This window comes from Trichechus manatus, unplaced genomic scaffold, assembly GCF_000243295.1.
Source record: "Trichechus manatus latirostris isolate Lorelei unplaced genomic scaffold, TriManLat1.0 scaffold00010, whole genome shotgun sequence".
Taxonomy (NCBI): Eukaryota; Metazoa; Chordata; class Mammalia; order Sirenia; family Trichechidae; genus Trichechus; species Trichechus manatus.
In genome coordinates this window covers 4655058-4682358 of record NW_004443946.1, presented here as the reverse complement: position 1 = coordinate 4682358, position 27301 = coordinate 4655058, and the positions used below count along the sequence as shown (strand labels likewise).

General features: G+C 37.3%; 1 protein-coding gene across 1 annotated transcript; it reads left to right on the top strand.

Moving 5' to 3' along the window:
- The first annotated feature begins 551 nt into the window (after window positions 1-551).
- FERMT2 (FERM domain containing kindlin 2) lies at window positions 552-26848 on the top strand. Its single transcript, XM_023726198.1, has 11 exons — window positions 552-863; window positions 961-1063; window positions 6271-6378; window positions 10643-10777; window positions 11736-11785; window positions 13033-13157; window positions 19716-19822; window positions 19931-20152; window positions 23845-23969; window positions 24269-24410; window positions 25582-26848. The coding sequence occupies exons 1-11, from the start codon at window positions 676-678 to the stop codon at window positions 25753-25755; spliced, it is 1479 nt and encodes a 492-aa protein (XP_023581966.1). The 5' UTR covers window positions 552-675; the 3' UTR covers window positions 25756-26848.
- The last annotated feature ends 453 nt before the right edge of the window (window positions 26849-27301 follow it).

Genomic DNA, 27301 nt, shown 5'->3' with positions numbered 1-27301 from the left:
GGACTTCAAAGGGTAATAAATGTTGTAGACATATGTTTGTCACTAGAGGCTAGACCAGAACACAACTTGATCTTGTGAACTGGACAAAGTTATTATAGCTTGTGAGGTTGTTCTTTAGTCTTAAATCCACTTGATATACTTCAGTTTATGATTCACAGTTAGGAAACATCTTATTTTTTTCTTTTTCCCATGTTTCTTTTCATTTTCATTCTTTTGTTTCTGTCCTCTATTGTTGCCTTTCCTTTACCTTCTGAATTCCTTTCTTTCCTTTCCTATAGGCACTGATGTTCTTTACATTGGCCCTCTGAAAGGTGAGCCTTGCCACAATTAAAAACTGTTGGTCTGTCTGCTTTGGCTGTATCCTTATCTTCTAATTCTCTTGAACTGATTTTTCTCCCCCAGAATTTCCACCAAGTTAATTCTGTTCTCATGTCTATTATTACATGTTCTAATGTTATATAAGTAGATTTACAGTGAATTTCACATGTTCTCAAGATGGGTAAAATAATATACTAAGCTTTCTTTCCAGAATGAAGCTTGTGTTTCACAATGTGCTTTATATCATTAGAGCATTTATTATTGAAAATTAAGATTCTGTACTTCATACTTACTACCTATTTTTCATGTTACTTATTAGGGAGTATATATTCAAGCCCAGGACTCTATAGTAAAACAATGACCCCCACTTATGATGCTCATGATGGAAGTCCCTTGTCTCCAACTTCTGCTTGGTTTGGTGACAGTGCTTTGTCAGAAGGCAATCCCGGAATACTCGCCGTCAGTCAGCCAATCACATCACCGGAAATCTTGGCCAAAATGTTCAAGCCTCAAGCTCTTCTTGATAAAGCAAAAATCAACCAAGGGTAAGTTTCAACATACACATTTGAAGAATTTCTTTCCCTGACTAGATAGAAATATTTTATCAACTCTATCTTTCACTGCTCTTGTTAATTTGACCAGGTGGCTTGATTCATCAAGATCTCTCATGGAACAAGACGTGAAGGAAAATGAGGCCTTGCTGCTCCGATTCAAGTATTACAGCTTTTTTGATTTGAATCCAAAGGTACCGAGGGGCTTTAGAGGGATTTCGTTTCTTTCCTTTTTTTGGTTTGTTGATTTGTTTTCTGTTTATGTGGATATTTGTTTTTGGAAGTTAGTGGGGTAAGGAATTAAGTTTATATACCAAGTCTTGAATAACATTAAAAACCCAAAGCTTTAAGGCAAAGGCATTGGTGATTTACTTAAGTCCATTGTTTAGTAGATTGGAGGCATAATTAAACTTTTTTAAAGAATTTATATTTTTTTGTAGTTTATTTTTTTTTGTTTTAAAGGTAGTAATGGAGCCCTGGTTGTACAGTGGTTAAGACCTTTGGCTGCTAACCAAAAGGTTGGCAATTCGAATCCACCAGCTGCTCCTTTTAAATTCCATGGAATACTTCTACTCTGTCCTGTAGGGTTGCTGTGAGTCGGAATGGACTCAACAGCAACTGGTTTGGTGTTTTTTTTTTTGTGTGTGTGTGTACTAAAGAATTAGTAAAGTTAATTTTTTGTACACCTTTCTTCAACTGTACTTTAGGTTAATTTTTTTTTTCATAACAATTACCTTTTTCACTTACTTTCATATTTGTAGTTATATACCAAAAGATCTTGGTATAAAAAAATTTTAATCACATGTTTTTAAGGTCTACATTTCTTTCTATGTAATAGGCAAACTTTGTTTGGGATATGTTTTCACTGTCAAATGATTGGCATCATCTCTGCTTTGCTTTTCTGATAAAATTGGAATTTGCTATTAGAGATCTGGACTTTTCCCCCAGAAAACACTTGGCACAAAGGGTTAGATCCTTTTCTCCCCTGGGGAGAAACACTTCTCTTGGGTACCTTCTTATCCTTTTCGTGTCTAGATTATAATTTATCATATTTAGTATGTGATTAACTCTTTATGAAAAAGTAAAGTGTATGTAATAGAACTGTAAAAATATTTTTATTCCACTTTAAGGCAGTCTCATATCCAATTTTAGTAAAACCAAAGCTATTTTAGGAACGGAGTTACATTTGGGGGGAGGTGTTACATATTTTGTCAACATTCTAAGAAAGTATTATTATAATGAAGACATTACTTTTCTTTGTTAAAGGAGCCCTCGTGGTGCAGTGGTTAAAGCAATCAACTGCTAACCAAAAGGTTGACAGAAGCCACCAGCAGCTCCATGGAAGAAAGATGTGGCAGTCTGCTTCCATAGAGGTTTACAGCCTTGGAAACTCTGTGGGGTTGCTGTGAGTCAGAATCAGCTCTACAGCAGTGGGTTTAGTTTGGCTGGTTCTTTATTAACAGAATTAAATGGATAAATCCATAACATAAGTAAATTATTTTCCACAGAGTATAAATAAATGTGCCTTCTATTTTGGATACTTAAAGTAACAGCTATTTCCAAGACCTGCAGCTTTGTCTGGGTATCCTTCTCCACTGTGAGCAAAGGTTTTGCCAAACATAATTAAATCATTGTCTTGATTATACCGTTTTAGTCTGACACGATGCAATAACAATACTAAAAAGCAATCAATAGTTCTACCTTACTTTAATGTCTTCAAGTTAGATTTCTTACGTTGTTGTTGTTGGGTGATGTCAGGTTGGTTGCAACTCATAGCGACCCTATGGAAAACAGAATGCAACACTGCGTGGTTGAGCCATCCTCATAATCGTTGCTATGTTTGAGCCCATTGTTGCAGCCTCTATATCAGTCCATCTCGTTGTAGGTCTTCCTCTTTTTTGCTGACCCTCTCCTTAACCAAGCATGATGTTCTTCTCCAGGGAGTGGTCGCTCCTTATAACATTTCCAAAGTATGTGAGATGAAGCCTCACTATCCTCTCTTTGGCTGTACTTCTTCCAAGAGAGACATGTTTGTTCTTTTAGCAGTCTGTGGTATATTCAGTATTCGTTACCAACACCATAATTCAAATACATCACTTCTTCGGTCATCTTTATTCATTGTCTAATTTTCACATGCATTTGAGGTGATTGAAAATACCATGGCTTGGATCAGGTGCACCTTAGTCCTCAGAGTGACGTCTTTGATTTTGAACACTTTAATGAGATCTTTTGCAGAAGATTTGCCCATTGCAGTATGTCATTTGATTTCTTCCACAGGCATTGATTGTAGGTCCAAGTAAAATGAAATCCTTAACAACTTCATTTTATCATGTTGCTTATTGGTTCAGTTGTGAGGATTTTTGTTTTCTTTATGTTGAAGTGTAACCTGTATACTGAAGCCTGTAGTCTTTGATCTTCATCAGTGAGTGCTTCAGGTCCTCTTCACTTTCAGCAAGCAAGATTGTGTCATCTGCATATCACAGATTGTTAATGAGTCTTCCAATCCTAATGCTGCGTTCTTCACATAGTCCAGCTTCCAGATTATTTGCTTATCATACAATTACCTAAGTATGGTGAAAGGATACAATCCTGATGCACACCTTTCCTAATTTTAAACCACTCAGTATCCCCTTGTTGTTCAAATGACTGACACTTGTTCTATGTGCAGATTCCGCATGACAACAATCAAGTGTTCTGGAATTTCCATTCTTGCAGTGTTATCCATAATTTGTTACGATTCATACAGTCGAATGCCTTTGCATAAGTCAATAAAACGCAAGTAAACATCTTTCTGGTATTCTCTGGTTTTAGTCAAGATTCATCTGACATCAGTGATGATATCCCTCGTTCCACATCCTCTTCTGAATCTGGCTTGAATTTCTGGCAGTTCCCTGTCAATGTACTGCTGCAACCATTGTTGAATTATCTTCAGCAGAATTTTGCTTGCGTGTGATAATGATATTTTCCAAAAATTTCCACATTCTGTTGGATCACCTTTCTTTGGAATGGGCAGAAATTTGGATCTCTTCCTGTCGGTTGGCCAGGTAGCTGTCTTCCAAATTTCTTCGCATAGACGAGTGAGTGCCTCCAGCATTGCATGCATTTGTTGAAACATCTCAATTATTCCGTCAATTCCTGGAGGTTTGTTTTTGCCAGTGCCTTCAGTGGAGCTTCGACTTCTTTCAGTACCATTGGTTCTTGATCATATGCTACCTCCTGAAAAATGGTTGAATGTCAACCAGTTATTTTTGGTACAGTGACTCTCTGTATTGTTTCCATTTTCTTTTGATGTTTCTTGTGTCGTTCAGTATTTTGTGCATAGAATCCTTCAATATTGCAACTCGAGGCTTGAATTTTTTCTTCAGTTCTTTCAACTTGAAAAAAATTGAGCATGTTCTCCCTTTTGATTTTCTAATTCCAGGTCTTTGCACATTTTATGATGATGCTGTACTTTATCCCCTTAAGCCACCCTTTGAAATCTTTTCAGTTCCTTTACTTTGTCATTTCTTCCATTCACTTTAGCTAGCTACTCTACATTCAAGAGCAAATGTCAGTCTTTTCTGACATCCATTTTGTCTTTTCTTTTTAATGATCTTATGGTTTCTTCACGTATGATGTCCTTGATGTCATTCCACAACTCATCTGGTCTTTGGCCATTAATCTGATGTTCACTGTATCAAATCTGTTCTTGAGATGATCTCTAAATTCAGGTGGGATATACTCAAAGGTCACACTTTAGCTCAACCAAAAGATAACCAATTATCTTTTGGCATATTTTAGCATCATCTTTAATAGAAAATTCGATGTGGACTTGTTCCACTTTTCTTCAGCTTCAACTTGAATTTGCATCTGAGCAATTGTAAGTCTCTTCTGCAGTCGACCCCTGGCCTTGTTCTCACTGATGATATTGAGCTTCTCTATCATCCCTTTCCACAGGTGTAGTTGATTTGGTTCCTCTGTATTGTTGAAAAATGGTATTTCCAATGAATAGATCATTGGTCTTGCAGAATTCTAACACGCACTATCCAGTATCGTTTCTCTTACCAAGGCCATGTTTTCCAACTGCTGATCCATCTTTGTTTCCAAGTTTCCCGTTCCAATCACTAGTAATTATCAATGCAACTTGATTGCATATTTGATCAATTTCAGACTGCAGAAGTTGGTAAAAATCTTCAGTTTCTTCATCTTTCACATTTGTGATTGGTGCATAAATTTGAATAATAGTTGTATAAACTGGTATTCCTAGTTGTATAAACTGGTATTCCTTGTAGATGTACGGATATTATCCTATCACCGACAGCCTTTACCTTAGATCTTGAAATGTTCTTTTTGACAAAGAATATGACACCATTCTTCTTCATTTGTCATTCCCGACATAGTAGACCATATGATTGATTCAAAATGGCCAATACCAGTCCATTTCAGCTTACTAATGCCTAGGATGCTGATCTTATGCGTTCCACTTCATTTTTGACAGCTTCCAATTTTCCTAGATTCATACTTTGTACGGTCCACGTTCCGATTATTAATGGATGTTCGCAGCTGTTTCTTCTCATTTTGAGTCAAGCCACATCAGCAAATGAAGGTCCCAAAAGCTTAACTCCATCCACGTCATTAAGGTTAACTCTACTTTAAGGAGGCGGCTCTTCCCCAGTCGTATTTTGAGTGCCTTCCAGCCGGAGGGTCTGATCTTCCAGCACTGTTATCACACAATGTTCTGCTATTCATAAGGTTTTTAATGGCCAGTTTTTTAAGAAGTAGATCGTCATGTCCTTCTTTCTAGTCTGTCTTAGTCTGGAAGCTCTGCTGAAACCTGTCCACCATGGGTGACCCTGCTGGTATTTGAAGTACCGGTAGCAGAGCTTCAAGCATCACAGCAATACACAAGCCACCACAGTACGACAGACTGACAGACGCATGGTGGTTTTTTTATGTTAAGAGCTATAATATCTAATGGTTATTTCCCTGGAAATTAATATTCAGAACCCATTTCTAATACTGCATAATAAATTATCTTTTGGCATATTTTAGTGTCACCTTTTAATAGAAGATTCACAAAACCCACTGCCGTGGAGTCAATTCTGATTCATAGTCACCCTACAGGACAGAGTAGAACTGCCCCATAGGGTTTCCAAGGAGTGTCTGGTGGATTCGAACCACCGACCTTTTGGTTACCAGCCATAGCTCTTAACCGCTACGCCACGATTAGGTGTGAGTAATGTGTGAAAACCCTAAAGATATCTTTTTTCTTATAATTGGGTACTTGATAGTGAATAAAAATCCAAGAAAACATTTAGATATTAAGTTTTTCTTGTTAAGCTTTAAATATGAATATTCAGAGTTTTCATACTTTTTAATGTTAAAGATATGTTACATATGTACTGTGTCTTTTTTGCTTCAGTATGATGCCATCAGAATCAATCAGCTTTATGAGCAAGCCAAATGGGCTATTCTCCTAGAAGAAATTGAATGCACAGAAGAAGAAATGATGATGTTTGCAGCTTTGCAGGTAGTTGAAAGAATTGGTAAATGGGACTTTTGGTGGGAAAGGGTAGTAAGCTATTTTTAAATAGTGAAGTGGCATAGTAATCCCAGTAGTTTTTTGATCGGTCGTATTTATTTTTTGTTATGTAGTAAATGAGTAGATACTTAGGAAAACAAAATAAGTATGTGAATTTAGATGAAATTTGTTAAGATTTTAGTGACATACTTAATAGTTACTTATCTTTATACTTTAGGAGAAAAATTAGCCTCCCACGTCCAGGTGTATGTTACTCTTTAAAGCTACCCAGTTTTCCCTTGGAGATAAAATTACATAAAGAACTTAAAGAAATAAGTAGCTACTGTTTTTCTTAGATTAAACCAATGTTTTTTTCCAGGTGTGGTCCTTGCATACCCTCTGCTTCAGAATTATGGATGGTGGTGTCCGTTTAAGAAATGAATTGTATACTTCATTACCACTGCTCCTTTTAAAATGGCTTTATGGGCAGAACCACAGGCAGTGGCATCATTAGGGTTGGTGTCACCGAGTGTGGTAACTCAATGTCACACACGCATTTGGGATGGGCAGGGCCAGCTGGCAAACCCAGTCCTGCCCCCAGCAGCTCCTCCCCTCTCGCCATTGGCTAAGTCGACGATCCTCCTCTCTACCCAATGGTGGCCACCTCTATCCAGCTGCCCACACCCTGACTGGCAGGTGACAGGAAGGAGGAGTGTGTAGGGGGGTGGTGATGAGTTACTGCCCTGGTTGACACCAACCCTGGTGACTGGTAGATGACATAAGTCCTAGTGATGCTACCGCCTTGATGGCCCCTCTGCCAGCAGCACCGCAGACCCTGGGGTCATTTTGGTGTCTTGACCTCTGACAGTGTCAGGAGATGGCGTTCTGCACCCCTCTCTTAACACCGCTGTCCACAAGTCAGAATTCTTAAGAGACACTGCAGTCCAGTGACTACCAGATTAATTCAGAATTATGGTAGAATTCTGGTTTTGCCTAAAGTTCAGATAAACTTAATGTTCTTTAAATAACAGAAGTACAGGAAGCAAAGTTGATATTCAGTTATGAAAAACCTACATTATAAAACCAACTTCATTTTTTTCCTTAGAAAACAAAATGGTCTCTATCTTCTATATGCTTTTATGTACCTAGAAAAGATTTTCAGTTAAAAAAGTCCTTTACAGAACAAGAACAGCTGATTTCTCCTTAGTTTATATGATGCAAGAAGGGAGAAGAAGCACAGGCAGGGAAATCATTGTTGACAAATGAATTAGTTTAACTGCTTATTTTTCTAGAGACTGCATTTAAAGGAGGGAATCAACTACTTAAGAATCCTATTGTGTTTCTGGATCATTCAGACTATCTGAAGAATTTTTTTTTTTTAATTGTGCTTTAAGTGAAAGTTTACAGTTCAAGTCAGTTTCTCATATAAAAATTTATACACACTTTGCTATGTGACCCTAGTTGCTATCCCTATAATGTGACAGCACACTCCTCCTTTCCACTCCAGATTTCCTGTGTCCATTCAACCAGCTCCTGACCCTCTTTGCCTTCTCATCTCATCTCCGGACAGGGGCTGCCCAGTTAGTCTCATGTATCTTCTTGAGCTAAGAAGCACTCCTCACAATGTATCATTTTATGTCCGATACATAGTCCAGTCTAATCTTTGTCTGAAGAGTTGGCTTCAGAAATGATTTTAGTTTTGGGCTAACAGAGTCTGGGGTCATGTCTTCCAGGCTTCCTCCAGTCTTAGTCAGACCATTGAGTCAGGTCTTTTACTAGATTTTGAGTTCTGCACCCCACCTTTCTCCTGCTCCATCTGGGACTCTCTGTTGTGTTCCCTGTCAGGGCAGTCATTGGTGGTAGCCGGGCACCATCTAGTTCCTGAAGAATTTCTTGAGTTAAATTCTGGAGCAGTTATATTGAGAGTCCATCCTCTGGTTATGACTTTTTACCTGTGTTTTCCTCACTTTGAATAAGGGCTCATAATTTTCCAGTGGAAGTTCGGCCCCTATAAGAAGAATACTACATGTAAAATATATATTAGACCAAAGCTTTTATTATGTCGTACTTTTTTTTATCTTTTTTTTATTATAAAAGTAATGCATTTTTTTAAAAAACCAACAGATCCATACAATACCTGACACATAGTAGATGCTCAAAAAGAATACGTCGGATGAGTATATATATCATGGTGTTTTCACAGAAAGTTCTGCAGCAGCCCCCAGCCTGCTTGTACATAGTGGATATTCCATTTTAGTACAGTATAAACACCTCAGTTAATTTATGGAGACTGAATGGTCTCAAAACATATCCTTCTAATCTAGATGTAATGAGAGAATTTTAGACAACAAATCCCCTGAGTTGTTAGAAGGCATTCCAGAGACAGACCTGAAGGCTGTAGGAAGCCATCCAGTACCAGAAAAGAAAACTGTTTGGAAGTATGGTGAAGAATTGCATAGTATTTACTATCTGAGACATAGCCCATACTCGAAAGTATCCTCCCCTTGGGGCTTCTGGTTCCTCCCGTGTTTAAGACATCTAGGTAAAATGATAATAAAAAAATTTCTTCAAAGTGAGAAACTGGATAAAAAAATAAAGTGGGCAAGTTAGTAACATTGTTTTTAAAGCATTTAGGTCCAAGTATGTAGTGTAATTTGTAACAGATGTCCCATGTACCTTGGAAAGCCAAGCTGGATTTTATGACATTCACAGCCAGGGTTTCTCCAAGGATGACTCAAAAGAACCTTTTGCATCAGTATCACTTAAGGCACTTAGTAATAATACTCTAAATTGGACCCTAGATTTGCTGAATCAGAATCTCTAGAGGTAAACCTAGAGATCTATATTTTTAACTTACTCTCCATATGACTCTTAATATACTCTGAATTTGGGTGCCACTGACTGAGGGTCTCAGCCTACCTTGTTCTCCATTATTTGTGAACATGGAAGTTTCCGCCACTGTAAGGATCTCATTTTGGCACAACTAAAGGTATAGCCTAGAGCCCTAGTGGCGTAGTAGTTAAGAACTTGGCTGCTAACCAAAATGTCGGCAGTTGGAATCCACCAGCCACTCCTTGGAAACCGTATGGGGCAGTTCTACGCTGTCCTGTAGGGTTACTATGAGTCGGAATCAACTCGATGGCAACAGGTTTGTTTGATTTTGGTTTTTAAAGGTATAGCCAAAGACTATTCATTGTTAGTTCACTAAATCTTGAAACACAGAGAAACGTTGATTATTATTTGGCCTCAGATTAGTTCATTAAAATGTTCCCATGAGTAAACTGTATTCAGTGAATGAATACTTCAGGAATTTGGAGCGTGTTACTTAGTGCTTTGAAAGTTACCTGAGCTCTGATTACCTTTTTGTAAATTCTACGATTTAGACCAAATTCTAAAAATTTATTATTTGTTGTAAGTCACTTACCTAAGTATACTTAAAAGCAGTGACCACTTGTCACTGAGTTGATTCCAACTCATGGTGACCCATATGTGTCTGTGTAGAACTAGGTTCCATAGAGTTTTCAGTAGCTGATTTTTCAGGAGATCGCTTGGCCTTTCTTCCCAGGTGCTTCTGGGTGGACTTGAACCTAAGGGCTTTAAAACAAAATAAACCTTTCAGTTAGCAGCCGAGTGCATTAACTGTTTGCACCACCCAGGGACTCCATTTAAAAGCAATGACTGGTTATTTCTATACTCACAGGTTTTTCTGTTTATATGTAGAGGTAGTGATTACCACTCACTACTCATGTGTGTATGTGTGTGTGTTCACACATAAAATATCTTTATCATTCTTATGTAAGTGAGAATGTAAACATCATCTGGTTTTGGCATTGTTTCAGCTTGAATTGAAGGTGAGGGGAAAAGTGAAACGTTAGCTTTCAGCATAATCGTGATAACTTTTAGTAGTAATGTAAGGTAATCAAAGTTAACCATTTCTACAAAAGACCTTATGCATATTCTTTTCCTTCATTCAGTATTCGTTGATACTAGGCCCTGTTCTAGGCACAGGGAATACTGCTGCTTGTGCAGAGCTTAGTGGAGGAAGTGTCAGTGCTCTCAGTCCTAAGGCCTCCCAGACTAGTAATTCATTTGTATATGTCCAGAGACCCTGCCTCCTATGGATAATATTTATTAGCCGGCCTAGGACATTGATTTCTGGTGCTGTACCCTTGATTTTCCTATTGTTCTAGTTCCTGGACACTTAAATTATCTTTTTTAAAGTTGTTTTACAGTTATTACAGTCTTTTTAATAAAATGTCATTTCTGGTTTTAGTATCATATCAATAAGCTGTCAATCATGACATCAGAGAATCATTTGAACAACAGTGACAAAGAAGTGGATGAAGTTGATGCTGCCCTTTCGGACCTGGAGATTACTTTGGAAGGGGGTAAAACATCAACAATTTTGGTAGGGTGAATCTTTTTACCTACTAATTTGAGTTGATGGTGTCTAAGCATTCTTTGAGTAATTACTTTAGATTTGATGCTTGTCTCTGTATAGATTAGGTTCTCACAGAGGGGGTGGGGAGAAACAATGCTTTAGAGAAGTCAGACATTGATTTTTCAGGCACTTTCAGGGAAAATTTTTTATGAGTGCTCTTTAAGTTTATTGCTCCCAACACAGCAAAGATAGAGCCTTACTCTGACACTCTGCACATTCTTTTAGAAGTGGAGAGAGAACATTTCTACAGAGGAAAGCTTAATCTCAAGCCATTGTAAAAACCTTAAATAAATTTAGTGATATACACATTTGGAATATTATAGAAAGAAGAGAATATAGGTCTCAGGAAAATTTTTAAATGCTAAGTTTGGTTTGAAAGCTTAGGAATTAGTTATTGCTGAAGGAGCCCTGGTGGTGCAGTGGTTAAGCACTCGGCTGCTAACCAAAAGGTCAGTGGTTCGAACCCAACATCCACTCTGTGGGAGGAAGACGTGGTGGTCTGCTTCTGTTAATGATTACAGCCTTGGAATCCCAACAAGGCAGTTCTACTCTGTCCTATAGGGTTGCTATGAGTCAGAATTAACTCGATGGTAGTAGATATTTTCTTTTAAAGAAAACACTTAGGGTGGTTATGATTTGCAAAATTGCTATGTGTAACTACAGACAGTTTTGACTGTGTTAGAAGTAACATCATAATATATTCCTGTGGGTTGTATAAATTGCTATTTTGATCAAATGTTTATTAGCTTTTTCTGCCATTTGAAAATGATATAGTCCATATGATCATATAATCCATATGACTTTATAATCTGTATTTTATGTAATTGTATTTCTTTATTAAGTAAACTGGTTCTTGATGTCAGATACTAAACATTAGAAAAAATTGAAAATTAAAAAAATTTTAATGGTTTAACTCTCTTCCTAGGGTGACATCACTTCCATTCCTGAACTTGCTGACTATATTAAAGTTTTCAAGTAAGTACAAAAAAGGAAAGGATTCCAAGTGTTAATGAATAAGTGTTATACAGTCATTTTCCCATTTACTTAAGTTTGATAAATCCATCTGTAAAAGATGGTATTTATCAATTAGGTAAATAGTATAATTTGAGAAAATAACCATCTTTGCCAAATTAAAATCATATTACTCACTAAGCTGTTTCATCTGATAAACACTTTTCTTTAAAAAAAAATTGTGAAACCTAGATTGTGTCATAGAGAAGCTGAAACGTAGAAATACAGTGGCATTTCAGTATAAAGTGTCCCCTCTGAGTCCTCAGGTGACACACAGCAGTAAGTAATGAACTGTTACTTGTAGTGGCCTTGTTCAGAGCCCCAGATTCTATTGTATTTTGTTCATTTGTTCATGAGGCATTTTATAGTAAGGTTCCAGTATTTAGACTTTTAATCAATCAATCCAGCCATATTCCACAGAATCAGGAGAGCTGGGAATTAAGAGAGAACGGGGAAAAAGAAAAGGAGGTGATATGGAATATACTTTTTCTACTATGTAAGGTTTAAAGCCATTATGGAATAAATCATTCACTGTAGCTGAACATAAAACAGCTCAAAATATGTAGCATTTCTGAGATAACCTAGATTTCAGATGTCACTACCCTACCCCCTCCTTCTCCCTTAATATGCCTTTTTAGTCTGCCTGCACCTTCCTCATCCCCTTTCCCTCATGGCTCTCTCCATTACTTTCTGTGTTTGACATTGGAGTGGCAAGTTGATGTCACCACGGAAATATATCCCTGAGGGCAATAAGTACTTCCCCCACTTCAATCCTGTCAGGTAAAATACAGGCTTCACAGGCAGCCCTACAGCACACCCATGAACCTGCAGCTAATTATGGGACCTAGGAAACGTCCAAATATTGAAGTTACCTTTGTTTTCCTGTCCTTTCCATGTGACCCACTTATGGTAAATGAAGTGGATACAACTGACAGAAGGACTAAAATGTGGGCCCTATTCTTTTCTACCTGCTTACTGTTTGTGAGATCTTCCTGAGTAGGTAGGTTAGATTTAGAAAGGAGGGGCAGATCAAATAGGTACAGTATTGAATATAAGACTCTAACTGAAGGGAACTGAATTCAGCATATGTAAAATTTGGCCTCGGGCTTTTAAAAGTCTGCTATGTAGTAGTATATATTTTATGGTACTAAAAGATAGCATTGATAAAGTTACTTCCAAAATGGTTTTTTTCTTAATTCTATTTGACACAGGCCAAAAAAGCTAACTCTAAAAGGTTACAAACAGTACTGGTGCACCTTTAAAGATACATCTATTTCTTGCTATAAGAGCAAAGAAGAATCCAGTGGCACACCAGCTCATCAAATGAACCTAAGAGGTAAGGGAATGCCTTGGAATGGTGATGGAATATAACACAAAATTTGCCGTTTAAACCATTTTTAAGTGTATAATTCTGTGACATAAATTGCATTCACCATGTTGTACAATTATTAGTACTATCCGTTTCCAAAATATTTTCATCACCCTAAACAGGAACTCAGTACCCCTTAAGGAATAACTACCCTCTCTCCGCTGCCCTTGATAACCACTAATAAACTTTTGTCTCTATGCATTTACCTATTCTAGATATTTCATGGAAGTAGGATCATCCAATATTTGTCCTTTGTGTCTGACTTAATTCAGCATAATGTTCTCAACGTTCATCTATGTCGTAGCAAGTATTAGAACTTCATTTCTCTTCAAGGCTTAATATTCTTTTGTATGTATAGATTATATTTTGTTTATCCTTTCACCTGTTAATGGACACTACCTTTTGGCTGTTGTGAGCATTGGTGTACAAGTATCTCTGCTTTCATTTCTTTTGGGTATATACCTGGAATTAGAATTGCAAGGTCTTACAGTAGTTGTGTTTTTAACTTTGAGGAAATGCCATACTGTTTTCCATTGGCTTTACCATTTTACAGTTCCACCAGCAATGGATGAAGGTTCTAATTTCTCCATATCCTCACAAACACTTGTTATTTTTCTGATAATAGCCATCCTAGTGGGTATGAAGTGGTATCTCATTGTGGTTTTGATTTGTAGCTCCCTAATGACTAATGCTCTTAACCTAGGAAACCCTACGGGGCAGTTCTCCTCCACCCTACAGAGTCGCTATGAGTCGAAATCGACGTGATGGCACACAGAAATGACTAATGGACTCTTTGGGTGGCCCTACCAGTTAACACACTTAGCTACTAACCAAAAGGTTGGCTGTTCAAGTCCACCCAGAAGCACTTTGGAAGAAAGGCCTGGTGATCTACTTCCAAAAATTCAGCCACTGAAAACCTAGACCACAGTTTTATTCTGACACAGATGGGGTCACCATGAGTTGGAATTGACTCAACAGCAACTAGTCTGGAGTCCCGGGGTGGTGCAAACTATTAATGTGTTGGGCTGCTAACTGAAAGATTGGAAGTTTGAGTCCATCCAGAGACACCTCAGAAGAAAGGCCCGGCAAGCTGCTTCCCAAAAAATTGTGGAATATGTACACCAATGTTCACTATAGGACTTTTCACAATAACTAAAATGTGGAAACAACCAGAATGTCTATCAACAGATGAATGGATAAACAAAATGTGGTATGTACATACAATGGAATAGTACTCAGCCATAAAGGGAAACACCTACTGTGGTGGCTTGCGTATTGCTGTAATGCTGGAAGCTGTGCCACCAGTATTTCAAATACCAGGGGGGTCACCCATAGTGGACAGGTTTCAGCAAGCTTCGAGACTAAGACCAACTAGGAAGAATGACCTGGTGGTCTACTTCAGAAAAAAATTAGCCAGTGAACTTATGAATAGCAGCAAAACATTGATACAGTGCCGGATGATGAGCCCCTCAAGTTGGAAGGCATTCAAAATATGACTGGGGAAGAGCTGCCTTCTCAAAGTAGAGTCAACCTTAATGACGTAGATTGAGTGAAGCTCTCAGGACCTTCATTTGCTGATGTGACATGACTCAAAATGAGAAAAAAAAGCTGCAAACATCTATTAATAGGAACGTGGAATTACAAAGTATGAATCTAGGAAAACTGGAAACTTCAGAAATGGAATGCATAAAAATCAGTATTCTAGGCATTAGTGAGCTGAAATGGACTGGTATTGGCCATTTTCAGTCAGACAGTCATATGGTCTACTATGCTAGGAATGACCAATTGAAGAGGAATGGAGTCATATTCATTGTCAAAAAGAACATTTCAAGAGCTATCATGAAGTACATTGCTGTGTGTGATAGGATAATATCCATACACCTACAAGGATGACGAGTTAATATGACTATTAATCAAGTTTATGCACCAACCACTAAGGACAAAGATGAAGAAATTGAAGATTTTTGCCAACTTTTGCAGTCTAAAATCGATCAAACATATAATCAAGATGCATTGATAATTACTGGTGATTGCAGTACAAAAGTCGGAAACAAAGACGAGGGAACAGTGGTTGGAAAATATAGCCTTGGTGATAGAAACAACGCTGGAGAGGGCATGGTAGAATTTTGCAAGACTTAACGACCTATTCACTGGAAATACCTTTTTTTCAACAAAATAAACCGTGACTGTGCATGTGGACCTCAACCAGATAGAATAAACAGGAATCAAATCGACCACATCTGTGGAAAAAGATAATGGAAAAGCTCAATATCATCAGTCAGAACAAGGCCAGGGGCTGACTACGGTACAGACATTCCATTGCTCATATGCAAGTTCAAGTTGAAGCTGAAGAAAATTGGAACAAGTCCACAAGAGCCAAAGTATGACCTTGAGTATATATCCCACCTGAATTTAGAGACCATCCCAAGAATAGATTTAACACATTGAACACTAATGACTCAAGACCAGACGAGTTGTGGAATGACATCAGGGACATCAAACATGAAGAAAGCAAGAGGTCATTGAAAAGACAGGAAAGAAAAGACAAAGATGGATACCAGAAGAGACTCTGAAGCTTGCTCTTGAATGTAGAATAGCTGAAGTGAAAGAAGAAATAAGTAAGAGAGCTGAACAGAAAATTTCAAAGGGTGGCTTGACAAGACAAAGTAAAGTATTATAACGAAATGTGCAAAGACCTGGGGTTAGAAAACCAAAAGGAAAGAACCCACTTGGCATTTCTCAAGCTGAAGAACTGATGAAAAATTCAAGCCTCAAGTTGCAGTATTGAAGGATTCCATTGGCAGAATATTGAGCGATGCAGGAAGCATCAAAAGATAGAAGGAATACAGAGTCACTGTATCAAAAAGAATTGGTTGTCATTCAACCACTTCAGGAGGTAGCATATGATCAAGAACCGATGGTACTGAAGGAAGAAGTCCAAGCTACACAGAAGGCATTGGCAAAAAAACAAGGCTCCAGGAATTCACAGAATACCAATTGAGGTGTTTCAGCAAACACATGCAGTGCTAGAAGTGCTCACTTGGTTGGAAGATAGCTGCCTGGCCAACCAACTGGAAGAGATCCATATTTGTGCCCATTCTAAAGAAAGGTGATCCAACAGAATGCAGAAATTATTGAATAATATCATTAATATCACACATAAGTAAAATTTTGCTGAAGATCATTCAAAAGCGGTTGTAACAGTACATCGACATGGAACTGCCAGAAATTCAAGCTAGATTCAGAAGAGGATGTGGATCGAGGGATATCATGCTGATGTCAGGTGAATCTTGGCTGAAAAGAGAGAATACTAGAAAGGTGGTTACCTGTGTTTTATTGACTAGCAGAGGCATTCGACTGTGTGGATCATAAATAAATTATGAATAACATTGCAAAGAATGGGAACTCCAGAACACTTAATTGTGCTCATGCAGAATCTGCACGTAGACCAAGAGGCAGTTGTTCGAACAGAACAAGGAGATACTGTGTGGTTTAAAATCAGGAAAAGTGTGTGTCGGGGTTGTATCATTTCACCATACTTATTCAGTCTGTATGCTGAGCAAATAATCCGAGAAGCGGGACTATATGAAGAAGAACATGGCATCAGATTGGAGGAAGACGACTCATTAACAACCTGTGATATGCAGATGACACAACCTTGCTAGCTGAAAGTGACGAGGACTTGAAGCACTTCCTGATGAAGATCAAAGGTTACGGCCTTCAGTATGGGTTACACCTTAACATAAAGAAAACAAAAATCCTTACAACTGGAACAGTAAGAAACATCATGATAAATGGAGAAAAGATTGAAGTTGTCAAGGGTTTCATTTTACTTGGATCCACAATCAACACCTGTGGAAGCAGCAGTCAAGAAATCAAATGACGCATTGCATTTGGGCAAATCTGTTGCAAAAGACCTCTTTAAAGTGTTAGAAAGCAAAGATGTCACTTTAAGGACTAAGGTGCACCTGACCCAAGCCATGGTGTTTTCATTTGCTTCATGTGCATGTGAAAGCTGAACAGTGAACAAGGACAGAAGAGGAATTGAGGCGTTTGAATTATGGTGTTGGTGAAGAATGTTGAATATACCATGGACTGCCAGAATAATGAACAAGGCTGTCTCGGAAGTACAGCCAAGAATGCTCCTTAGAAGCAAGGATGGCAAGACTTCGTCTCACGTACTTTGGACATGTTATCAGGAGGGACCAGTCTCTGGAGACGGATATCATGCTTAGTGAAGTAGAGGTCAGCGAAAAAGAGGATGATCCGTAACGAGATGGACTGACCCAGTGGCTGCAACAGTGGGCTCAAGCATAACAACGACAGCAACAACAATAAAGAGAAATGAAGTCCTGGTACATGCTACAACATGGATGAACCTTGAAAACAATGCTGAGTGCAATAAGACAGTCTCAAGACAAATACCATAGGATCCCCTTATATCATTCATATAAGGCCGTCTACATAAAACCTGTTGCCGTTGAGTCAGTTCCAACTCATGACAACCTGTATGGTTCCTGGGTAATGCAAACAGTTTGTGCTCAATTGCTAACCTAAAGTTTGGTGGTTCTAACCCCTTCAGCAGTACCATGGAAGAAAGGCCTGGCAATGTGCTTCTGTAAAGATTACAGTCAAGAAAACTATGGAGCGGTTCTCCTGTACACATGATGGAGTCACCATAATATATAGAAACCAAAGATCATTAATGCTTATCAGTGTTGGGAGGGACGGGGACAGGGAGAGTTTTTGCTTAGGGAGCATTGAGTTTATGTTAATGGTGCTAGAATAATTTGGAAAAGGATAGCACTAATGGTTGTACAACATGAAGAATGTAATCAGTGTCACTGAATTATAACATGGAGAAATTATTGAACTGGCAAACATTTTGTTGTGCTTATTTTAACCACAATGATTTTGTTGTGCTTCTCTTAACCACAATGAAGAAAAAAACCTCTCTGGAGCACAGTTCTACTCTTGACACACATGGGATTTCCATGAGTTCAAGTCGACATGACAGGAACTAGTCTGGTTTTTAGTACTAATGATGTCGAGCATTTTTTCATGTGCTTATTAATTATTAGCCATTTGTGTATCTACTTTGGTGAAATGTTGTCTATTCAAGTTCTTACCCATTTTTAAAATTGCGTTTCTTTTTGTTGAGTTATAGGAATTCTTTATATACTCTGGATGTCAAACCCTTATCAGATACATGATCTACAAATATTTTCTCCCACTCTGTCTCTTCATTTTCTTGCTAAAGTCCTTTGCTGCACAAAACTTTTTAATTTGGAAGTGCAATGGAGTATGGAGGCCAAAGTATAGTCATTGAGAAGTAAATAGGAAACAAAGAGCTTTTTAATGAACCTTACCTGTGATGAGGAAGGGGGAAGAAGCAGGTGTAATGTGGAAGAGGGAGATATTTTGTGTTTAAAGTAGGAGACTCAAGTTAAAGGCCAATGGAAAAGTGACAGTAGAGAGAAAATATCTATTATCCAGGAGAGAGGATCTCCTCGATGGAGCAAGATTCCTGGTATGGTAGATAGACTCAGAGTTCACTTGGATAGGAGAGCTTTAGGAGGAGAGATGACACTTGCACTGTGTGGAATCAAAGGCAGCTAGTTTTATCTGGTGTGGTGGCAGGAAGCTGAGGGACTTCACTTCTGATGGTTCTCATTTTCTTTGAGAAGTAAGAGGTTAGGTTGACCCCTGAGAGTGAGCAGCATTGTAGGAGATTTGAGAAGATTTGAAATACCATGTTTGTACTCAAATAACACACACCTTCTGTTTGTTTGCCAACCCCGCTGTCCCTCCACAAGGTATGTTTGTACATGCTATGCAAATTTTTTTTAATACAGCAACATGTAAAAAAAAAAAAAAATTGACACAGCAGCACTTATGAAAATCCCTCGTGGGGGCAGGGTGCCATTGACAAACATAGAAGACGAACATTATTTGCGTAAAAATATGGTAGACATTCCTGAGAATGTCTACATAAACACAGAAGGTTGTCTGTTTCGAGGGCCAGGTGAGTTGGGATCCATGAATTTCTAGTGAAACCTGTGTGCTCAGTTTTGTGATATTTTTTATTCCCTCTTACAATGCTAAGCAGCCTGAGTATAGGCAAGTAAAAGATGGATGCTTAGATTGAGCTAGGGTTAAGGTTTTGCTGAGTGGATATAATGTAAAGACAGTTGGAGATGATATCCAACGTGTAGGGTCCAGACTGGAGAAGGGAGAGGTGAAAACAAGGTACAGATGGGGAGAACGTTGAGGGGAGGGATTGCAGGATAGGATCCGTCAAAGAGTTTGAAGAGGTTTAGGAGGATTAGAGATTGTGAGCAGAATAGAATGTTTGTATCAAAAAAAGATTCACCTCAAACAAAATTACTGTGCGTGAAGAATTTAGTCTTTGATTTATAGATTCCATAACCGCAAAATTCAACGTTAAGATGCCATAAAATGAAGGTTCTGTATTGGTTCGGGATTTCTTAAATAAATAAATAAAACTGATTTATTTTGTTATAGGTTGTGAAGTTACCCCAGATGTAAACATTTCAGGCCAGAAATTTAACATTAAACTCCTGATTCCAGTTGCAGAAGGCATGAATGAAATCTGGCTTCGTTGTGACAATGTAAGTTTTCCAATTAAAATGTAAACCTAAACTTTCTTTGGTTCCTTTTACACTCAAAAGACTCATCATGTGATACATATTATATACATCACTATTTCTTTTCAATAGGAAAAGCAGTATGCACACTGGATGGCGGCATGCAGATTAGCCTCCAAAGGCAAGACCATGGCAGACAGTTCTTACAACTTGGAAGTTCAAAACATTCTTTCCTTTCTGAAGATGCAACATTTAAACCCAGATCCTCAGTTAATACCAGAGCAGATCACAACTGATATAAATCCTGAATGTCTGGTGTCCCCTCGCTATCTAAAAAAGTACAAGAACAAGCAGGTACTTGATTCATTTTACTTCATCTACTTTGCTGGTTTGTTTTATAATTGTATACATAAGCAAACTTAGTTTTCCTTCTTAAAACTTTTTAGTCTTAATTCTGTTTGAGGTAGTTAGAATATAAAATAGGAAATAGCCTTAAGTCACTTTAAATTGGTCATTTTTTAAAAGATTTACATCTTCTTAGTAGGACAGATAATTGTTATAGTAGTTGAAACTGTATTTATTCTTAACAACCTGAAGAAATTAAACATTTCAGGGTCTCAATACTTTGTGTTCCTAGTTCATTCAGTTTTATTCCTTGTGTCATTACTAAGTAAAGGTGATATAAAACACAGTCTACATTTCCCAACAAATCTAAAATACCTAATCATGCTATCTAAATGAAACTTTTCTGGCTTTGGAAATACATTTAACAGGGGTACATACATTTACTGCATTTTCACATAGTCTTGTTTACATCAACAGTCAGGACCTAACCACGATTTGTATAAGGGGATGAAGTTTGGTGAATTTCCTCACTGTAATTCACTGCTTTTGTCGCCTCTGTTTAGAATTCCTTTCCTGGAAGTTAATACCATAAAAGGATTGCTGTTTAGGGAAAAGGTTCGTCAGTACAACATAAAAGGCCTTTTGCAGGGGAATTTCATTTGGGATAGCCCTCGGTATTCTCCACATCAAACATCATGCCATAAAAGGGAAAAGGCTTCATTTTAGGGGGAGAAAAGAAGACCTTTAAAATAAATACTTTGTTTTCATCTAGTTTAATTTTTATCTTTAAGGAATAATTTTAAAACATACTGAAAAAGCCCAATGAAATACCCAGAATATTCCTTATAATATACTTTAAATATGTTAATTTATATGGGTCTGAAATCACTTAGTTGGAATTGTTGAAAAGTGAAATTATGCAAAAGTTTTAGTCACAGAGTATTTGTCTTTAAGTTTCAGAGCTTGTGTAAGCTACATGGAAATTGTTTATTCCACAGTCATACGATGTGGGAGTAGTAAGGAATGGAGGAAATGCTGCCCTGGGGAGTTTTGTGGAATGTAGAGTATAAGTTAAAAAGGAAAAGTGAAGTACTAATTTCATTTTTTATTCTTAGTTACTTCACTTAAAAGTTACTTGTAAAGAAACTTGTTACTTGTAAAGAAACTTGTTTGTAAAAGTGAATTCACTTGCCTTCAAAGACAGTGAATAATTTCAAATCTTAGCAATTTTATCATTTCACTATCAGGTATTAGGAAAAAAAGAGTTTACAGAATTAATTGTGAGGACTCCAAATGTTGATTTAGCTATCAAAGATATGTATTGACTTGTTTTACCAGAAGCCTTTAAAATGATAGTTTTCACTTTAAAATTATAGTTGTCCATCTGAATTCTGGACTAAGTGGTCAATGAAAAATTCTCCTAAGGATAAAGACTGTGTGTTACTCATCTTTAACTGACAGGAGGGCAGTATGTGTGGGGTCCATGCTTCAGGATCCTGCTAAGGCACCTTGTCTTCCATGTTGGTGTCTTATGAAATGCACATTCTCTTTTAATCCCTTCCCCTGACTAGATTTACTAGGTGCTAGACAATGATACATGGCCAGTACCCTCTAGGAACAACCTATAAGTGCTGATAGAAGTTTAGTTGCTACTGTGTATCAGATGTTGTGCTGGTTGTTGGACATAGTGCCCAATGCACCGCATGCACAGCCTCCACCCTTCTGTCAGTGGAGGCTTGCATGTTGTTATGCTGCTGAACAGGTTTCAGCAGAGCTTTCAGACTAAGACGGACTTGGAAGAAAGGCCTGGTGATCTACTTCAGAAATCATCCTGTAGATCAAGTGATCTGATTCCCAACAGCTATGGGAATGAGGCAGGACCAGGCAACGTTTCGTTCTGTTGTACGTGGGATCACCATGAGTGGGGGGCCGACTCGATGGCAGCTAACGACAACATACATGTATTCAGTTAATTAATTGCTGTGGGTATTTTTAAATGAGTATGACTCCCAAATTGGATTTTAAAATTTTATAGAAAAGTTCTACATTTTTAATCTTGTTAATTCAAATTGAGATAGACTAATACATTCTAGCCACTGTTCCTAGTGTAGTGTGTGGCATCTCTTTATTTTCCCTTCCAGGAAAAAGGATGTAAAAAGCAGATGGTAATTGAGGAGTTTGCTTCTTTTGTGTAAATAGTATGGTCTTTGGACTTATTTTTTTGCCTTCAACTTCTACTTATTTCTGAAAAGCAGTGCATGGATCATGTTCTATCACTAAATCTAAGGCAACATTTAAGGCTTTTGAATATTAATTTTGATTTTGCTACTAAGATAATGAGCTTTATCCTAACCAGTAAGAACCTGGTATGTAAGGGTGTGAGAGTTATTTGCTCCCTGTATTTTTCTGCCTACAAATGTCTGCCCTTAATTTTAGTAACTCTTAACATTCTAAAATAATGTGGAGTGTTTCTCAGTATTCTGAATGAAAGTAATTACTGCTTCCTCATTTTCATTTTCATGCTTGCATTTACTTTGCTTGGTTTCCATCTAAAGTAATTTTTTGCATGGTTTTTGGCTGGAATTTTGGTTTGCAGGTGACCACAACTTTTTCTCTGCTTCATTGCCATTTTTTTCTGATTGCCATTTTTTTTCTTTCTGCTTTCTTTTTCTTTCCTCGCATTGCCATCTACAGCCAGGCTATATAAGAGATTTGGTAAGTTATCTACATTTACCAAAAAAAAAAAAAAAATTTTTTTTAAATGTTTAAAATGCTAGTCACAACCTCCCCTCACAGATTAATTAATCCTTCCCCATCTCTTGTGGAAGCAGTCATCCCAAAAGGAATATAAATTTAAAAATTAACTTTTTTAAAAGGAGCCCTGGTGGCACAACAGTTAAGCGCTTGGCTGTTGACCGAAAGGTTAGCTGTTTGAACCCACCCAGAGGCTCCACAGAAGGAAAACCTTGCGTTCCACTTCTGTAAAGATTTCAGCCTAAAACCCTGCGGGGCTCTTCTACTCTGTCATATGGGGTCGCTGTGAGTCAAAATTGACTGGACGGCACCTAACAAACAAACAATTTCTTTAGAAAACTTTTTTAATTATTATGGTGAGCCCTGGTGGCACAGTGGTTAAGCACTCGGCTGCTAACTGCAAGGGCAATGATTCGAACCCACCGATATGTGGCAGTTGGTTTTTGTAAAGATTACAGCCTTAGAAACCCTATGGAACAGTTCTACTCTGTCTTGTAGGGTCACTATGAGTCAGAATCACCTCAAGCACGACAGGTTTATGGTGATTTCAAGTACTTTAAAGCTGCTAACAAATACTTCTGCTAGAAGCTAATATTCTAGGTTATTCTGATCATGTATCTTGAAGCTAAATTTAAAACTCATCGTGTATACCAGGATTAGAGTATGCTGTTTTATATAGTAGCGTCAGATACATGTGTACATTGAGTATGTCTCAAGAGTGGCAATTATGTACTTCTAGTAGTATTTTTTATTTCTTATGTATGAAAACTAAAATTAAGGGATGTCTTAGGCAGCTTATTTAGCAAAGTCATTATCAGATACTTTCTAACTTTTGTAATACATGATTTTGAGGGTGGGGTGTATAATTCAATCTTTTAAGTTTTTTAACTTGATTCTACTGTGAAAGAATAATGTCTAATGTAAAGGTGATATTTAATCATGTTTAGATAACAGCAAGAATTCTGGAAGCCCATCAAAATGTAGCTCAGATGAGTCTAATTGAAGCCAAGATGAGATTTATTCAAGCTTGGCAGTCTCTGCCAGAATTTGGCATCACACACTTCATTGCAAGGTCAGTGGTTCTACTAAGTACCTTTATGTAAACCTTACTCTAAATTTTTACTTAATGTACTTCACGTAATTAGAAATCAGACACTTAAAGTATGCCTACCTAGAGTTGTTAACCTGTTTTTACAGTAAAACTTAAAGAATGTTGGAATGTATTCTTTATACTTAACAATTTTTACATTAAAAACTCAGTGTGGTATTTCCGGTTGCATTTGTTTTTATTCATACAAGAATGGCACTTTTTAGAATTAAAAAGCATGTCTTGAGGAAAAAGACTAAGCATGTTTTTTAATGTTGTTATAGGTTTCAAGGGGGCAAAAAAGAAGAACTTATTGGAATTGCATACAACAGACTGATTAGGATGGATGCCAGCACAGGAGATGCAATTAAAACATGGCGTTTCAGCAACATGAAACAGTGGAATGTAAACTGGGAAATAAAAATGGTAAGCTAGTTACAATGTTATTTGAATACATTTAAGTAGTCCTTTAAAAATTAGTAAATTAAGAAAAAAAGGCTTATAAATTCTGAAAATGTTCTGTACCATTACCTCTTAAACTGTAGAAGATGGTTGGTTATTCCTTTCCTACTTAAACTTATTTCATAACTAACTCATTTATTGAAGTTGTAAGGCCATAATGATTTCCTTAGAATATTGCCTGATCTTTCTTAAGGTTATCTTTCTGTAATGGATCAGTCCCTTCCACTGACAGTAGTACCTACTGTTTATGGAATTTTGGAATGCCTGTTTTCTACCAGGCATGATACTAGATGTTTTACATTTGTACCCTATCTCTAAACCTCACCACAGCCTTGCAAGGTCGATGGATTATTCCTACTTTAAAATTGAGGACACTAAAATTTAGAGGCCTAAGGACTATCTGTATCCATGGCCACACACTTGTTAAGTAACAGAGTCAAGATTTAAACTTAGATCCTTTGGGCTCAAAAACCAAGCACACTTCACTATACCGTGCTGCCCTAGCCTTGGAATATGTGAAGATCATTTCAAATAAATAGAATCTTTTACTAATGAGTCTTAGGGTCATACTGTGTTTGTTGTATCAGTTTACTTCATAGGATCTCATTTCTGGAATATTCAAACATGACAACTAAAGGTTAAATATCTAAAACATTAAACACAGGAAGTTGGTTTTCTCCCAGGACTTAAGGAGAGACATTCTCATTAATTGAATCACCAGAGACCACTTGGGAACTTAATGACCTACATCCCTTGCATTCAGTCCTAGAAAGGGAGGTGGGGGGAGGGTTAGCCAGGGGCAGAGTAACCAGTAAGCAAGGCACCACAGGCTTAAAAGTTTCACATGTGAAACTGTGGTGAAAAACAGATAAAATTGTGCACTATAGATTAGTAAGTAAGCACAATTAATTAAGCCCGTTTGTAACTCCTTATTGGGTAATCCATCCCTGGGGTTAGTAAACTTTTCTTCTTTTGGACTTGAAGGCGTTACTAGTTTAGGATTTTTAAAAACTAATTATTTGAATGTCAAGAAGTATTTCGTGATAGACTAGACCTAAAACAACACAGAAGCTTCACTTGGACCCAGGCATCTTAAGTCTTACCTGGGCCTGATGGCTCTTTGTCTTTGTTCCAGGTCACCGTAGAATTTGCAGATGAAGTACGATTGTCCTTCATTTGTACTGAAGTAGACTGCAAAGTGGTTCATGAATTCATTGGTGGCTACATATTTCTCTCAACACGTGCAAAAGACCAAAATGAGAGTTTAGATGAAGAGATGTTCTACAAACTTACCAGTGGTTGGGTGTGAATAGGAAATACTGTGTAATGAAACTCCATGGCCATATTTAACTTTAAAAGCTGTTGTTATATGCTGCTTAATAAAGTAAGCTTGAAATTTATCATTTTATCATGAAAACTTTTTGCCTTACCAAACCAGTTAATATGTGCACTAACAAGCACGACTATTAATCTGCTATCATGATACAATAAATGGACTGTTGAATGTGGCACACATTCCTTAGGGCCATGAATTGAAAACTGAAGTAATGGGCAAAATCAGAAACAAAACATCACTGATTTAAGCTAGCCAAACTGTAAGAAAACAAGCCATCTACTTTAAAGCTATCCAGGGCTTAAATTATATGAAGTCTATTTATCATGTTTAATGCATGTGTTTTAATGTGTATTTAATTTGACCTCATGTTTTAAAATACCCTGCTCGCCATTTGATTTTTTTTCCCCTACATAAATCAGGCCTGCAAAAGATGCCTGATATTTAATAATGACCTTGAAGGAAATGCTGTTAGTCCGTTATGCTTGGTTTGTTTTTGTCCTTCAGTAAGCATGTATATTGTCTTGTGTTTTTATTTTTACACCATATTGTATTACAACACTTTTAGCATTCACCAGCATATTCACTGCCTAAAATATGCAACTTTTGCATTACAATATGAAATAAAGGTCTATGAAGTATGCATTTTTGTGTAACTAATGTACAAACACAAATTTTATAAAATTGTACAGTTTTTTTTAAAAACTACTCACAACTAGCAAATGGCTTAGATAATAGCATCTTTGCATTAATTAAGTGCTTTTAAAAGATATAAATATCAGTCTGGTAGCAATTAATTATATGCAATTTTAATATCTGCTAAATTAAGAATGACTTCATTATAGTCATGATTTGCCACAACGTCCTTAACTCTAATGCCTGGACTGGCCGTGTTCTAGTCTGTTGCGCTATTACGATCTGCATTGGTGCTAGTCAGAAAATTCCTAGCTCACATAGCCCAAAAGGGTGCCAGGGAGAGGTGGATTACCAGTATTGTCCAATAATCCATGGTTTAAAGACTGTATAAATGCATTTTATTTTAAATAAAAGCGAAACCTTTTATTTAATACTTGTTTCTTTTTGTACTTCTTGTTTTTGCTGTTTATGTAGCATTAACTTTACAGAAATTAACTTCTGCGTTTTAGAAATGCTTTGCCTAGCTCTTGTGTTGTGAATATTTCAGTGTCACATGATACACTTAACTCTAAGATAGTCTTCCACTTAAATTGAGACCTATCGTTTTTCTGAATACTTAAAAATGAATGTATAATATTTAAACGTTAGAAATGAGTTATGAACAGAAATATAACAGATGAACAGACATTGTTAAGTTTGAACAGCAAAATGATTCTTGCTCAAAACACATTCAGCACATTTACAAATTTACTCACTGTTAGTACTATCATCATTCAAACTCAAAATTCAGTCCTGGACTTTCTCCTTTACCCTTTGCATTTACTCAGGTCAAGTACTGTTGATTTTTCCTGACACAGCCCTGTGTCCTTGTCTTGTCACTGCTGTT